The sequence below is a fragment of the Talpa europaea genome (assembly GCF_964194135.1).
Source record: "Talpa europaea genome assembly, chromosome: 4".
NCBI lineage: Eukaryota > Metazoa > Chordata > Mammalia > Eulipotyphla > Talpidae > Talpa > Talpa europaea.
The window spans coordinates 86534557-86551652 of NC_140070.1; the positions used below are offsets into that span (position 1 = coordinate 86534557).

A 17096-nucleotide genomic window follows, 5' to 3' on the forward strand; every position below is an offset into this window, starting at 1 on the left:
TAAAAAATTGTCTAGATGCTGCAGAATCCATCTGAATTTGCACAATCAGTGAAATCTTTGCTGGAAGCACAGAAGCAGTCCATTGAGTCTGGCTCTATCGCTGGTGGGGAGCATCTGTGTTTCATGGGTAGTGGCAGAGAGGAAGAAGACATGTATATGAACATGGTCCTGGCACACTTTTTACAGGTATCCTGACAAGCTATTTCATTTTACTTGGTTATTATCACCACCTTTATTCTCATAGGTAAATTTGTGCTTTAATCTATTTTGTCGTATTTATTTGTATTTTTTTCTTCATAATTTTTTTTCTTTATAATTTATATTTTTTCTTTATAATTTACTAGTTTTATATCTTGCCAAGAACAGTCTTCTTCAGATTTTCTGACATGGTTATATGGTTTATTTTTAAGTCTTGAACCTTGTGGTATTTAATTACTTAAATTTTTTTTAATTGAAGTAGCATTGTATTATAGCATTATACAGGTTTCAAATGTGCATCATTATATGGAATTTATTTTGTGTAGGAATGAAATAAAATGATTTTCTTTTCCAGATAGCTCACCAATTGTGCTATTAATTTGAGAATTCTACCACTGAACCACCCATGCGCACATGTGCTATTAATTTGAAATACACCTTTTTCAATACTGAACTCCTCTGTGCATCAAAATCTACTTCTGGATTATTCTGTTATATTGATTAGTGTCTATTCCTGTCCTAGTTCTTTTTATAATAGCTATGTAGTTAATTTTAATGTCTTGAAATTGAATAAACGTGCATATTGTACTTAGCTACCTTTCCTTTTTGTGTTTGGATATTGTCTTCAGTACTAATTTGCATTAGTGATTTTTATGCAGCCTGTCTCTCTGCCTTCTATACAAAATCTCACCCAGTTCTTTCTTTATAAAAATAGTTATTAGGGACTCCCTGATGGTGCTGGGGTTAAGTCACAGTGCTTTCAAGTTATCACCAGCCACTGTGGCCTGAGTTTGATTGCTGGCCAGGGAGCTAACTCACATGGCACAGCAGACTACTCCTGTCTCGCCTGCTGCTCTCCTCAACAGTGTATTTCAGTAGATCTGCCTCCCCACTCTGTCTCTGGTGAATCCTCTCACCCCCCACACCTCTGGCCTATACCCCAGTTCTTATATGCATAAATAAATAAATCTTTAAAACAAAATAGTTATTAGTTAGAGATTTCTAGGTAGTTCATACCCTAACTCTACCACATTTTGTTTGACCGTGAACTGTGGAATCAGAAAGATAATAGGTATGATGTTGCACAAGCCACTCATTTAGCTCTGTTTCTATTCATGTTATAGTTTATTGAGAATGTAGTTTGAGAAAATTAGTGTAAAGGACAGAATCTTGGAGGGACAAAATCAGAAAAGTTATTAATATTAGGGGGAGGAATTGTTTTTATATGTTACTAAAGGAAAGACCTTAGAAATTTATGCAGGAGAACAAAATAGGGATTCAAACGCATTTTACTTAAAAAGTGAGTTGAGCTAGTCTAAGAAAAAAACAAATGAAAGTATAATCTGTCTGGTAAGGGCTGTCAGATGGCAAGAATTTGGAATATTACGAATTTTTTGTTTTATAATACTGATCCTTGATACAGTTTTAGAAGCTTTTAACCCAATTTTTATCATTGAAAATTTCAAACAAATCCGAAAAGAGGGAGAATTAAACCTGTGAAGAAACAGCTACTTTATCATTATTATACTTTATTATGTAAAATATAGCTGGTGTTCGTTTCCCTGATTTTCTAGGATCCAAAATAAGGACTGTAGTTGATTCATATCTTTTAAGTCTCTTTTAATTGATAGATCCCCTTTCTTGATTTTTTTCCCCCCTTGCATAATTTGTTGGGGGAAAAAAAAACTGGTTTATATCATAGTTTCCTACATTCTAGATTTTGCTAATTGTGTTAAGATGGTGTTGTTTATTTAGGTTTTGTCCTTATAATTTCCTGTTAGCTGGCAATTAGTTTTAGAGACTTGATCAGTTTATTTTCTTCCATCAGAAATGCATGCTGCCCTAGAACTATTTTTTTTAAAGTCAGTCTCCCTCCTTATCATTGCTTAAATCCATTAATTGTTAGTAGTTTGTAAAATGTTAACATTCTGTCATTTCTTCTTCATGATTACCTATATTATGTGCTTTTATATTTCCATTTTATAGAGAACAAACTATTTGGAGAAATTTTTTTAAAAAAACTATTCTAATACAGTTGGTACTGATTGCAAAAATATAATTTAACTGATTTGTTTCTTTATTACTGTTATCACTATAATACAAACGAAATCAAAATCATGTTAATCATCATTTTTCCACCAAAGTGGAATATATAAGTACCAAAAGTATATATCTGGTACCAAAAGTATATATACCAAAAGTATATATCTGGTACCAAAGTACCAGATATATAAGGTATCAAAGTCCAAAATGTCAAGGAAAAGAAAAAATCTAGAAATTTAATATATAGCCTTATAATTGCCAATGTTTGTAGAACTATCAGAAGTTTTAATTGAATTGCACTTTGGAATAATTTAAATTTCATTTCCCATTACAGAAAAACAAAGAATATGTGAGCATTGCCAGTGGAGGATTTATGGGTAAGGTTTTATTAATCCCTTTGTGTCCTGTTTCAGAGGAAATTATCACCAGACCTTATTTAGAGTGAACAAAGTAATCAGTACATTTTTTAGTCATTTAAAATAGTATTTTTAGAAATGGCAAGGCTAATAGGACTAACAGATAACAGATAAACATACATGACAAGCTATTGAAATTAATATTGAGGGGCCCCCTAGTGGCGCAAGGGGTTAAGCACTGCACTATGAAGCAATTCGCAGCCTCTGCAGCATGCATTTGATCCCAACCGACAAGGGAGCAACCCACAGGGTGCAGCAGACCTCTCCTGTCTCGCTGCTGCTCCCCTCAGCAGTGTAGTTCAGTCAGTCTGCCTGTTCTGTTCCCCACTCTGTCTCTGGTGAGTCCTCTCACCCTCTGCATCTTTGGCCTGTACCCCAGCTCTTGTATACATAAATAAATAAATCTTAAAAAAAAAAAAAAGAAATATTGAGTGGAAGTAGAAGTGAATGTTTACTTAGCATGTCTTTGCAAAAAAAAATATATATTTGTAAAAGTATAAGAAAAATTGCTCACTTGATATTCTCTATGGAGAAGGAAGAATGTATAGGACTAGGAAGCAAGAGTAGGATACTTTTCACCATACCTTTTGTACTATTCATGTTTTTATTTTTTAACTGCTTGAAGTATTAGGTACTAAAAAATTATTGAGTCAATAGAATAAAATAAATAAGTTCATGCTTTCAAATCTGTAGACTAATATCTGGTAACCCAGGATTATAAAATAATTGATGAGATCTCTGCAGACAAATATTTGAGAATATATGCAGCATTAAATCAGGGTAATAAATTAAATAAAGAACCTTTCTTCTTACAAGCATGCTACTAAGGGAACAAATTTGCATCTAGTAAATAAGTCCTGGAGTACTAATTCACAATAGATTGAATATAGACAATAGTATTTTATTATAATCATCAAATTTGTAAACAGACTAGATGTTAATTATTCCTACCATAGAAAGTAATGGTAATTGTGTGATGTTAAGTAGTGTTAATAACACCTGATAGGGGGACTCCTATACTGCCAAAATGGAAACAGTGATGTGTAAACCAACGTGAGGTCCATTAAAAAAAAAAGTGGTAATTAGTGCTACAATGGAAATCGTATTATAACATGTAAATATATCAAATCAACATGTTGCATACCTTAATGTATACAGTTACATGTCAAGTATATTTCAGACAAAAAAATAAATACCCTATCTTACATTATGAAAAGAGGTATCTTAAAAATAGTGAACTGTAAATACTGAGGAAAAAATACCAATATTTGTTGAAGGTAACAATTTGAATTTGAATCATAGTAGTCTAATAGGGATTAAGTTCTAACCTAATATAATCCTCTTGTGTTATAACTTAAAATTTTGATAGATTAGATCTATTTACTCTTTTTACTGATTTTAGCAAGAATTATGATTATTTCTTATGTACCACAGCCTAATAGCTACCTTTGAGGCACATACCCAGAGTGATCTACAAAATTATTTTAATAAGTAGAGTTAAGCAAGTACAGTTTACCCTGAATGACATTGGGTCTTAGGGTTGCCAACACTTTTGCAATTAAAAATCCACATAAAACTTTTGGCTTACCCCAAAACTTTAATTCCAGTTGTCTTTTGGTATCTGCTGAGACTAGGTTTCAGGACTCTAGTCCTGAAGGGATTCTTGAGTTCCTTACAATCGGTCTTCTGTATCTGTGTATTCAACTACATGACATCCGAGGTTGGTTTTATTTGTGAATATGGACTCATGGATATGGCAAGTCAACAGTAGTTGTTGGAAAAAAAATCTGTGTACAGTGCATTTCAAACCCATTGTTATTCAAGCGTCAGCTACATTTGCCTTGAGTCTGGTGTTTTTAGAAGTTCTGACAATATGATACAAAACTTGGTTATTAAGCTTGTTCTCAAAAGTATCTGGAATCATTCTTTTATAGTATAGTTTAAGTTTTAGAAGAATAATCAAGAATTAATCTCTTTCCTTAGCAAAGATTAATGCCAAAGACTGCTTTTTTTTTATTGTGGCAAGGTTAATTGATAGCTCCTTATGACAAAACAAAAAGCCACCATAGGTTTTCTCTTAATCCTTTGTATCATAAAAAATGTTGCAGACATTTTCTGGTAACACTTGAAAGATTATCTCCCAAATAGGAAAGCATCAGGCCTGTATATATAGTTGTCACTGTTGGGGCCAATTAGGAAAAGTTGTATGTACAGAGGACTTAGAAGGAAGATAAAGAAGGAAGGGGAAGGCTTTTTATAACTTGGAGTCCTTTATTGCTTTCAAGAGGTACCGAAAGAAATACTTGTGATAATGTCCTTGAGTCCCATACTTGGTGATGATATGTTTATTATGTATCTCTGGTAGTGAATCTTTCCCAAAGGGGGTTGAAATGTCAGTTTTTTTTCTTCTTATTTATCTTAAGCACTGCAGCAGCACCTAGCAGACATTAATGTGGATGGACCAGAAAATGGATATGGCCATTGGATTGCTAGTACTTCAGGCTCAAGAAGCAGTATCAATTCTTCTGTTGATGTAAGTATATTTGTAGACTATGTTGTCATGTTTGGATAAGTGCCCAGAAAAGGGGATTAACAGCCCCATCATAAGAAATGGAGTAAAAATATTTCAAGCGGATACCAATACGGAGTCATTTTTATGAGAATATTGAAATGACAGTACAAGCCTACAAAGCTAAACTAGGTAGGAATGTTAGAGGTCTGCCTGAAAATTCACATTTCTCCCTGTCCAGCTGCAATTTGGTGTCATTTAGTGACAATTTTCTGTTCCATCTTAAATATCAGGAAAGATAATTTTAATCCTTTGACAAGCTGGGACTCTCGGGTGAGCTGTTTTTAGGAATCTGCAATTAGTTTGAGCCTGGAGAATACCGAGGTTTATCGTTGTATCTCCTGCATAGCTTGTTTATACTCCTCTCCACCAAGACTTACATGATTAGAACTTCTTTGTCTCCACCCTTATTTAAGAATGGGCAAGGAAGAAGAAGACAGGAACCAATTACCAGCCCCATTATATTTTATTTTTAGTCATTGAAATGTTCATTGCTTCAGGAATTTGCTGTAGTTGATTAATTCATTTTTTGTTTTACTTTGGAAATAGTTGGGCAATAAATTGTTTTTGCTCTTTCAATATTTCATGTCAGTTAATATTTAGAAGTCATCAAATCATTTTCTTAACAGCTAATAATATCCCACATTTATTTAGTGATTATTCTTTTAAACAGAAATAGAGGGAAACTTCAGTAGATGGTCATGGTTACTGTTTTGAGTTTATGGGTCTGACATGCCTGGGTGTTCAAGTTTTATCTCCAGAACTTATTTGTTGTTGTTGTGTAGAAGAACTAGGGTATAGGTCAGAAGTGCAGGGGGTGAGAAGATTCACCAGAGATGGAGCGGGAGCAGAACAGGGAGATTTTACTGGAAGAGACTGCTAGGGGGACTGCTAAGGGGAGCAGTGGGCGAGACAGGAGAGGTCTGCTGTGCCCTATGTGGATTAGCCCGCTGGCCAGAGATGGAATTCAGGCTGTAGTGGTGATAGCACTGAAACTTAACCCCGAGGCTACTAGAGGGACCTCCCAACTTGCTATGTCTCTATATATATTGCCTTTTTTCCCTTACATCCTTGATGTCTCCCCATTTTCTTATAAGGACACTAGTCATTGAATTAGGAGCCACCCATATGACTTCATTTCAATTTAAAAAGCTCTTTGAAGGCCACATATTATAACTTTCTGAGGTATTCTGCGAGTTAGAACTTTTACATGTGAATTTGGGGTGAGGGGACGCAATATCCAAAACATTTGGATAATCTTTAGCAGTTAGTGTATCTGCAAATCATTTTGAGAGCAGTTATTTTATCAGTTCTCTTTTTCAGGGTGAATCATCAAATGGCTCAAATGATAGAGGAATGAAATCACTAGTAAATAAAATGACTGTTGCTTTGAAGACAAAATCTGTTAATGTCAGGGAAAAAGTTATCAGTTTTATTGAGAATACATCAACTCCTGTGGACCGGTGAGTTGCTTATATAGTGTGAGTTTAAGTAATTAAAACTAAAGAAAAGTGTCTTGTAGTAAATGTCAGTTTAATTGAATGTGTTCTAGAAAAAGATCATAAAGTATGACTTTTAAATGATTCCAGTTTTCATCATCATTTCAGAGATGTCTTTTGTTGCTATAAGATCTCACTACAAAGATTTCTTTCTTCTACTATTTAGAATAAGATGCAAATAATGGTTCTTCCCCTTCATGTCATTCATTAAAAATTTTTTTTCAAATGCTGTTATGTGGGGCATGCTTCATTTTAGTAATTGCTTTCCATATGTCAGATTAATGGGACTCATTTACTAAAGGCAGTGATCTCATAATAGAAACCTTTTCATCTAGAAAAGATGTAACATCTAGAAATTTTGGTCATGCTAGATAATACTGAAATTCTTATGTTTAAGAGTTCAAACCTCTAAAATTTTGTTCAAAGAATATAAATGACCCTTATATTTGTTTGAGTTACAAATGAAGGATACACCTGAAAAGTGATAAGCATGTTTAGGAATGTCTGTTATATTGCTTCTTACTGGAACTATGAATGTACAGTATGTTTTTTTCTCCACATATTAATCTAGTAGTTATTTCCTGTCCTAGAGTTTAAAGCTAACCAAATAATGTCAGCCTCTTTCTTTGCAAGCCTGCCTGGAAATGTATTATAGTATTTAATTTCACTCATATCTTACTTAGAATATTCTAGGAAAGTTGAAATACTGGATTTTAAGAACTAAATTTCTATTAGTCATTTTTTAAATATATTGCATTTGCATGCAAAAGTTTACATATTTTTTCCCATTTAGTAAATTGCAAAGAAGAGAATAGGTTATTTTCACTAATCCAAAAAATTATACTTGTCTAAAGTGCCAACTGATAATTAATATTAAAGTGTTTCATCAAACCCAAAAGATTTTTTGCTCATTAAAATTATGTCTGATCTCAAAGTCCTAACCTTTTTACTTTTAGTGCATTCTGAATTAAAATGCTATTATTATTGTTGTATTTTGTAGCATGAACATTTAAATTTTTATTTTTCAATGCTTTTATTTTATTTTAAAATTAAATGGTGATAACACTAAGTTGAAAAGACTGTTGTCTTTGTTAAAGACTCACTTGAAACTGGCTTTTCTTCAATTTTCTTTGTCCTTGAGATGATTATAACATTTTCTTTATAATGTACACTCTGGATTAGATAAACTGATTATACTATATTTTTGTTTTGAAGCTGCTGTGTTTTTATAATCATGTTCTGTCCTCTACCTCAATTTGCTATAGAATGTCTTTCAATCTTCCTTGGCCAGAAAGAACATGTACAGAGCGGTAAGCCAATGAGTAGACCAGCTTTATTGGACCGTCCTTTTCCTTTAGCATGCTTCATGCTGTCTTTATGCCTCATTACTGTCTTGGCTAAAATTTCATGCAGCTATTTTTTAATGCATTTCTCATTCTGCTTTTAAAGAGTATGTTATACTGAGTAATCTGCTTTTCTGGTTTTTTGTTGCTACTTTTTGCTTGATCACCTTTTTTTCATTGGGTGTTTCTTCATATCTCTCATTCCTTAGATGAAAATCAAACACATTCACATCTAAGAACTTCATAAAATTTTCAGTTTTTATTCTGAGCCAGAGGAAGGTGAAACAAAGAAATATATAATCTCAGAATTGGCAGGATATTAGTTTTGGAGATTATTTACTTCTAATCTTCTACCCTAACCATTGAGAAAATTATAGCAGGTGAAAAAGGCACTTTATGGTTCATAATTTTTGTTAATTCATGTATATTATATAATTTAATAATATTTGCTAAGATGTATGTCTTTAGACTGTTAACATATACTGGGATCCAAAGAATCATAGTTCGGGAATTCTACCATTGGTTTTCCTTGAAAGAAATTTCAATATAGTGGCCACTGTAATGTATAATCCATTTTTACTCTGCCCTTAATAAAATGGGGTGCTTGTCATTAGATTTTGTAAGTTTAAAGCTTGAAAACTGGAACTTCAATTAGAAGAAAAGAATTTGACTAATATTCCTATATGACTATAGTTTTTTACATTCAGAATTTTTCTGCAATTTAAATTAGAACATCAAATATAGAAATATCTATGAACATTTTAAAAGAAATTGTCATTGGGCCTCCCTGGTGGTGCAAGGGGTTAAGACGCAACCTATGAAACTATCTGTAGCCACCTTAGCACGAGTTCAATCCCTGGCCAGGGAGCAACCCCTATGGTGCAGCACCCGCTGCTCCTCTCAGCAGTGTATTTCAGTCATTCTGCCTGTTCTGTTCCTTACTCTGTCTCTGGTGGGTGCTTTTACCCCCCCCCACACACACACTCTGGCCTGTACCCCAGTTCTTGTATACATAACTAAATCTTGTAAAAAAATAAAAGAAATTGTCATGCTTTGAATCTAAGTTAAACTTTGAAATAATGCAGTTCACTTTTTCCAAGGTCATTTTAATATTTTCAAGGACTAGAAGTAGCATTTTTAAAAAATATTCATTTATGCATATAAGAACTGGGGTACAGGCCAGAGGTGCAGGGGGTGAGAGGATTCACCAAAGATAGAGTGTGCAAACTAACTGAAATACACTGCTGAGGGGAGCAGCAGGTCAGACAGAAGAGATCTGCTGCTCCGTGTGAGTAGCTCCCTGGCCAACCAGGGTCGAACTCTGTTCTACAGAGGCTGTGGATAGCTTCACACTGCTGTGCTTAACCCCTTGTGCCATTAGGGAGGCAGTAACATCTTTAAAGACTCATCACCCAAAGCAAAGAAAGTCAAGGAAAAGATAAACACCTGGGATTACATCAAACTGAAAAGCTTCTGCACAGCAAAAGAGACATTAACCAAAACAGACACCCTACTGATTGGGAAAAAATTTTTGTACTCCATACAAATGATAAGGGACTGATCACAAAGATAGACAAAGAACTCACATGACTCAACAAAAACAAAGTAAACTAGTCAAGAAATGGGCAGAAGAACTTAAAAGACATTTCTCCAAAGAGGAAGTGCACATGGCCAACAGGCATATGAAAAAATGTCAGCATGCCTTATCCGGGAAATGCAAATCAAAATCATGGTTGAGATACCACCTTAGACCAGTAAGAATGGCGCATATCAAAAAAACTAGCAACAACAAATGTTGGAGAGGATGTGGTGAAAAAGGAACTCTCCTACATTGCTGGTGGGAGTGCAAACTGGTCCAACCACTATGGAAAGCTGTCTGGAGTTTCCTCAGTCTACTAAAAAAAGTAACATTTTTAAAGAATAGTTTAACTTACTGATAAGAATTTTATGTTACTTTCCCTAGACAATGTCAATTACAGGGCATTTTGTATCTTAGGCTATTTCATCTAAAGAGAATCCCTTTCCCTCTTGTTTTAGGACCATTGAATTAGTCTGATTTTAATTCCCAAGTTTTCTCACAAAAAAAAATTTGAAGCCTTGAGCTCCTATTGAGAGAGAGATGGACAGAGACCAACCAACCCCATCCAAAACTGCAAGAACTATTCTACTAACCCTAGTGTTGACTCCAAATACAACTTGGTTCCTGTCGTAGATTCTACCCTGAGGTAGAATCTCTCTCTTTAGGCTTTGCCAAATTCCTCACCCACAGAACTCTTTTGAAAGAGATCATTAAATGATGGCTGTTGTTTGAAGTCACCAGTTATTTGTTTAAGTCTGGGTTGGGGCCCAGCATGAAAGACTCCATTTCTCCCTCTTGATTACATTCTCTGGTCCACAGAAAGATACATCTATTTTGAAAAAAGAATTAATTGAAAAGTAGAATGAATTGTGTTTCTTCCTGAGCTCAGAAAATTAAAACCTGGTCTAACTACTTTATAGATGCTGCTTTTATTACTTTGGCTTAAATTATATAGATATACTGCTTTTAAAAAACTAGCCATTGAATTTCATTAATTTTAGCATATCTTTTAAGAACTATCTCAGTAATCTTTATCAGTTTTGTTTATGAAAACTACATATTTGTCTAGATCAGTAATGAAAAGTTTTTTGTTGGATTGTTACTTTCTTCATACTTGCATTCTTGTTATATATAGTATTTACTGTAAACACAATCTGTTACTTTCTGTGTCATAATGCTTAATAATCCTTGTAATATTAGAGAAACAGTAATTTAATTTTGTACTTTTTTATGATTTAGAAGGCACAAAAGTATTTTTAGGTAAAGCTGTATTTGTCTTTGCTTTTTGTGAGAAAGCTTAATCTGAGTTTCTTATTTAGCATTATTTCTCATTTTCTGTCACTAATGAGCATAAATCAGTAATTTATAGGATAATATTATGTTAGATATGTTTTAGCAAAATCAAAGGATTTTACAATTTTAACTTATGGTTAATTTAAGATTTCTAAGAGTATCTCTTACACCCTCAGCTCTCAATTTTTCTCTTGAGGAATGTTGATTTGGGAAAAGTAAAGATTTAAAACTGTTTCAACAAAATTAGGATGTAAGATTTCATTGATGATTTTTTAAAAATTATTTAAAATACAGTTTTGATATCTATGTGACTTGATTTTTTTCCCCCACATTGTATAATCTCTTGAGAGCTGACCAAAAATAAAGCCAGTTTTCCTTAACTGAACCTTATCCTACAAATAATATGATGCTTCCCCCCCCAGAAGCACATAATACTTTGTTTTTAATATATCTTCATTTATTTGAGATTATCTGAAAAGTAATAAGGTATTAAAAAGAGAGATTATATGTCCTTCAGAACTAATTAAATTTTCAGTTAACATATTTATGCTTCAGCCACTTGAAAGGCAGATTCATTTTCATTACTTATATTTATGTAAAAGAAGTAGAATCTTAGTTTCTCTTAAAACAAAACAAAATAATAATAAATGGGAGGAAAAATCTTTAGATGCTTATGAAAAATGTAAGCCCTCCTTCCAGAATTTGAATATTTGGTTCTGTAATCTGTCCAAAAAGTTATATACAGGCTAGGCATTGTTCTAAGAACATTACCAAGTGGTAGCTGATTTAATTCTCATAATAATCTCATAATAATAATGTCATAATTTTACAAATCAGCCCAGAGAGGTGAAATAATTTCCCTAAAGCAACACAGATCTAAAATAGGTTTTAATATGACTATTAAAATTGTTTAAAATTTAATTTTTACATATTTGAAATATTCGATCTCTACTAAGTCCTTATGCCACTAACATAATTTTCTTGTTTCAATTTCCTTAACATAGATGTCCTGAGACTGGGTAGTACCTTGGGAGACAAAGAACAATTACATTTTGCTTACTATTCAAATGATATTGGTGAATCTTTACTAACTTCTGAAGTGATAATTTCTTCCCTAAAATTCTTTGAATATAGGCATGTGAGCAGCAGTGACAGAGTGGGCAAACCTTACCGTGGTGTAAAGCCTGTTTTCAGCATTGGGGATGAAGAAGAGTACGACACAGGTGTAGTAACACATTTATCTACAGACTACTTTCCTTGGGCACTGTATGATTAGACAAAGCATTGTGGGATTAGCTGAAAGACTGTTTTAAAAACAAAATATAATGAAATTTTATAGGTGAAATTGGAGAGTCTATAGTTTTTCTATTAAGAGTTTGGTTTTAGGGCCTCCTTGGTGGCGCAAGGGGTTAAGACACAACCTGTGAGGCAGTCCGCAGTCTCTGCAGCATGAGTTCGATCCCCGGCCAGCCAGGGAGCAAACCCACAAGGCTCAGCAGACCTCTCCTGGCTCGCCCGCTGTTCTCCTTTCAGTGTCCTTCAGTCAATCTGCCTGTTCTGTTCCCCACTCTGTTTCTGGTGAATCCTCTCACCTCCCACGCCTCTGGCCTGTATCCCAGCTCTTATATGCATAAATAAATAAATCTTTTTAAAAAAAAAAAGAGTTTGGTTTTAGGCATCTTGAATTATGCCTATTAGAAATCCAAGCAGAAATATTGAGTAGGCAGTTGATTATAAGTGCCTTTATAGTTGAGGAGAGAAATATTAGCTGTTGGTAAGCTAGGAATTACAAATATAGAAATATAATTTAAATCCCTGGGGTTACATTTAAATCTACTTGATCTGCTCAGCTAAGAGATTGAGAGTTGCACTGAAGTACAGAGAATTCCAGAATTGATACATCTGCAAAGTCTTTTGAAACTGGAGGCAATATCTTAATAGGCCACAAGATGGCGATATTTTAATGGAACTTTGTCATTCATGGTGTGGTTCTTCATATTTAAAAAAAAAAAATATTACTTTGATTCATAATCACACTACCCAGAATATCCTTGTTAAAAAAAATAATTAAAATTAATATATGCACTGAATTAGAAAAAAATATTTTGTAGTTATAAAGTACAAAATGAAAATACTCCCAAATCTTCACCTTGTTTTTTCTGCTTAATAATTTATTTCATATTTTCTATCTCAGCCCATATACTTTCTCAATTCTCTGTCATATAAACATACCATAATTTATTTGCTTAATCTTCTCCCATTAGACACTGACAATTTTCCACTTCTTTTTCTGTTTCAAATAGTAATGAATATTTTTATACATATATCTAAGGAAACTTTTGCAAATTCTTAACAATAAGATTGTTAGATTATAGGGACTCACATTTGAAATTTTAGTAGATGTTACAAAATCACCTTTTGAGAGAACTGCATTGAGGTAAAAGTAATTTTCTATGTGTTATTTCTAATTGATTCTTTTTTAGTCCCTCTCTGTTGCCATTTTCCTGTTAAGTATCAGTCTTTTTCTCTCCCTGAATATCTCATCTCCTTCCACTAACAAAGGGGAGAAGTATATAGATGAGTAATTTATGGTATGTTTATGTATATCATATGTATAGGTATTTTTACAATGGAAAATTGCAATATAATGAAAATGTGACATCTTGAGTTATGTGTAACAATGTGGATACATTTTAGAATGTTGGGAGTGAGGTAGCAATTGCAGAGGAATGAAATTGAAAAACATGAATTTTAGTTAAAATGCAAAATGCTATTATTATACATTATTTAGTGATACTCACATATTTTTGAAGACATACATAGGACCTCCCTGGTGGCACAGGAGGATAAGAAGCAACCTGTGAAGCCATCCACAGCCACTGCAGCACTAGTTAGATCCCCGGCCAGGGAGCAACCCACATGGCGCAGCAGACCTCTCCTGACTTGTCCGCTGCTCCCTCAACAGTGCATTTCAGTCAATCTGCCTGTTCTGTTCCCCACTCTGTCTCTGGTGAATCCTCTCACCTGCCCCCCACACCTCTGGCCTGTACCCCAGCTTTTGTATGCATAAATAAATAAATCTTTTTTAAAAAACAGACGTACATAGAACTGATAATACCAAATTCAAGTAGTTGTTTCTTAGTGGGGAAGTTGGGAGGATGTGATTGGGGAGAGTGAGGGCTTCGCTTTTTTATTTAAGCTGGAAGTTTATAGATACATGAGGGTTTTTTTTTTATTATATTTCATTATACCTGAAGTTATTTTTAAAAAGCAGAAGAAAAAACATAATTACTTAACACTAGGACTATGTAATTCTACCTCTTCTTAAGTTAAATAATTAGAAAATTAATTTCTCTCTCAAAAATACCCACATATAAATATTATTTTTTCAATTTTCTCAGTATGATTGTTTTTTAATTTTCCTCAAAATCAGAAAGTGGCAAAAGAAAAGAAGTGTCATCTTTGCTTTTTTATTATTGGACAGTTCAACTCAAAAAAAGTTCAAACTCCTCAGTTTAATCTTTAAAAAATATTTTCACCTGACTGCTTACCATATGGAGTGATGTTTCATTACCGTATTCATTACCATGATACAAGGAAATATAGTAACAGTATTAGATTCAATTGCTTTTTTGTCGTGTTTAAAATACTGTAATTTTTTCAGACTTTTAAGAAATGTACCATTTTTAAAGTTGGAAATAACACTTTAAAACTTTAAATTCTTTATAGATGAAATTGATAGTTCTTCAATGTCAGATGATGATAGAAAAGAGGTTGTAAATATTCACACTTGGATAAACAAGCCAGACATCAAACATCATTTTCCCTGTAAAGAAGTGAAAGAAAATGGACACATGTTTCCCAGGTACTTTTTAAAATGTCTTCTTTAGAAGCAAAATTGAATTTAGGGAAGTTAATGATGTAAAGCTGAATCACAGAAGAAATTTTATTTATCCAGGTACAATAAGATAATTTTACTCTGTCATCTTGATTTATGTCTTGATATTTAAAACGAGATTTTATGGAATTTTTTATTGTGAAATATTTAGACAGAATTGGAGAAACAATACATTAAACACCTTTATAAGCCGTCATTAGATTCACCAGCTTTTAACTTCTGTCTGTACAACCCCATTTGTCTATTTCTATATATGCTCATGTATATGTACACAAACACTTATGTTTTGTCACACCATTCAGAAACAGCTTAAAGATAGGACACTTCACCCCTGAGCGCTCTAGCATATATCTCATCAGAATATGGGCATTCTTCTACACAACTCCAGTAGTATTATCACATCTTTAAAAACCCTAAAGGGCCTCCCCGGTGGCGCAGCGGTTGAACGCTGGGTTGCGAAGCTGCTCGCAGCTTCTGCAGTGCCGGTTCGATCCCTGGCTGCTCCCTGGCCACCGGAGGAGGGTCCCACATAGCGTGCAGACCTCTCCTGCCGCCCACTGCTCCCCTCAGCAGTGTACTTCGGTCCTTCTGCCTGCTCTGCTCCCTGCTCTGGCTCTGGTAAATTCTCTCATCCTCCTGTGCTTCTGACTGTGCACAGTGCTTGTATAAATAAATCTTAAAAAAAAAAAAAAAAACCTTAAAAACAACATCATTTCAACATACATACCAAAGTATCTTTTATAGTATTGTTTTTACTTCCTAATCAAGGATCCAGTCATGGCTCACACATTGTATTTGTACCTCTCTTTAGTCTTGCTCAACATGTAACAGGACTACCCTCACCACTCCTTCTGCATAATCTTTATGATGCTTGAATCCCTTGAGTCTAGGCCAATTGTTCTGCAGAATGTCCTATATTTTGACTCATCTGATATTATTCATGTATATGTATGTGATTATTGTCACTTTAGTAAAAGTGAGCTGAGATACAGGAAGGATGTTAATTCTGTTTCCATTTTGCCTTCAAGATTCAGTTACAGAAGTTGTAAAATATTAAGACAGCTTAGCTGTTGCTTAGTGGTCTTTGATATTAAATTAAGTATATGCTATGGTGTGTTGAATGAGAATAGTTGATGAATATAGGTGACACTGTAAAAAATTTGAAAGGTAGCATGTTCCATATACCATGTAGAATAGAATCTAAGAATATCAGTTTAAGATTTCTAATTGCATATGCTTTTTATTATAAAATATCATACCTTTGTTCCTACAACAGTTACAGTACTATTTGTTAAAACAGTTTTGTATACAACTAATGGAAAATTAAAAGCTTTTATTAAGTGGCTTATTTGTTTATAGATTAGCCATTTTTTTTAAACTGAAAAGCAATTTCATCTGGAGTTGAACATTTTTAATAATTGGGGCTATTGAAATAACACCTGCCTTGAATTCTGTGTATTTAAAATTCTTTTTGCTTTTTTAATGCTTTCTTTCCTTTCAAGTCATCTATTGGTTACAGCAACACACATGTACTGTTTAAGGGAGATTCTTTCACGGAAAGGTTTGGCTTATATACAGTCTCGACAAGCCCTAAATTCTGTAGTTAAAATTACGTCCAAAAAAAAACATCCTGAGCTAATTACCTTCAAGTATGGAAACAGCAGTGCTTCAGGAATAGAAATCTTGGCAATTGAAAGGTAAGATTTTCTTAGGCTGATAAATGATATGTTGACTTAGTTCATTATTAAACATTTTCTCTATTTGGGAGACTATATTGTGGAGTAGAATACTTGAATCACTTTTATTAGTGTTCATTGCTGTCTTATTTATTCCAGATGCTTAGTCATGTTTGGTTTAGCCAGCATTTGTGCATGATTTCAGTAAGAACCATACCTAATTTCATAAACTTTTTTTTTTTGTATAGCAGAACTGGGGAGTAGGCCACACGTGCAGGGGGGTGAGAGGACTCACCCGAGACAGAGTGGGGAGCAGAACAGGTGGAAGTCCTGAAATACACTGTTAAGGGGAGCAGTGGGGCAAGACAGGAGAGGTCTGCTGTGACATGTGGGTTAGCTCCTTCGCCAGGCATGGAACTAAGGCAACACTGGTGATAGCGCTGAGACTTAACTCTTGGGGCACCAAGGAACCCCCTAATATCATAAACTTTTTAATAGAAGAGTATTTAAGAATAATCTATACTGGTGCTGCACTAAATGCTGGTTTGCAGTCAAATAAGGAGCTTGTCTCAGAAAGTAAAT

At 33.9% G+C, this 17096-nt stretch overlaps 1 protein-coding gene across 2 annotated transcripts in view; it reads left to right on the top strand.

The window, feature by feature from the left end:
- Positions 1-17096, top strand: part of TBC1D23 (TBC1 domain family member 23) — a gene marked incomplete at both ends in the record, with an annotated part of 47199 nt that overhangs the window by 29029 nt on the left and 1074 nt on the right. The window contains 8 exons of one of the 2 annotated variants that reach the window (XM_084231903.1): positions 16-186; positions 2576-2618; positions 5081-5190; positions 6550-6689; positions 7991-8035; positions 12075-12163; positions 14670-14805; positions 16341-16535. In XM_084231903.1, coding sequence (XP_084088029.1) covers positions 16-186; positions 2576-2618; positions 5081-5190; positions 6550-6689; positions 7991-8035; positions 12075-12163; positions 14670-14805; positions 16341-16535 — 929 coding nt within the window. The remainder of the gene's footprint in view (positions 1-15; positions 187-2575; positions 2619-5080; positions 5191-6549; positions 6690-7990; positions 8036-12074; positions 12164-14669; positions 14806-16340; positions 16536-17096) is intronic. The other variant, XM_084231902.1, reaches the window with a different exon arrangement.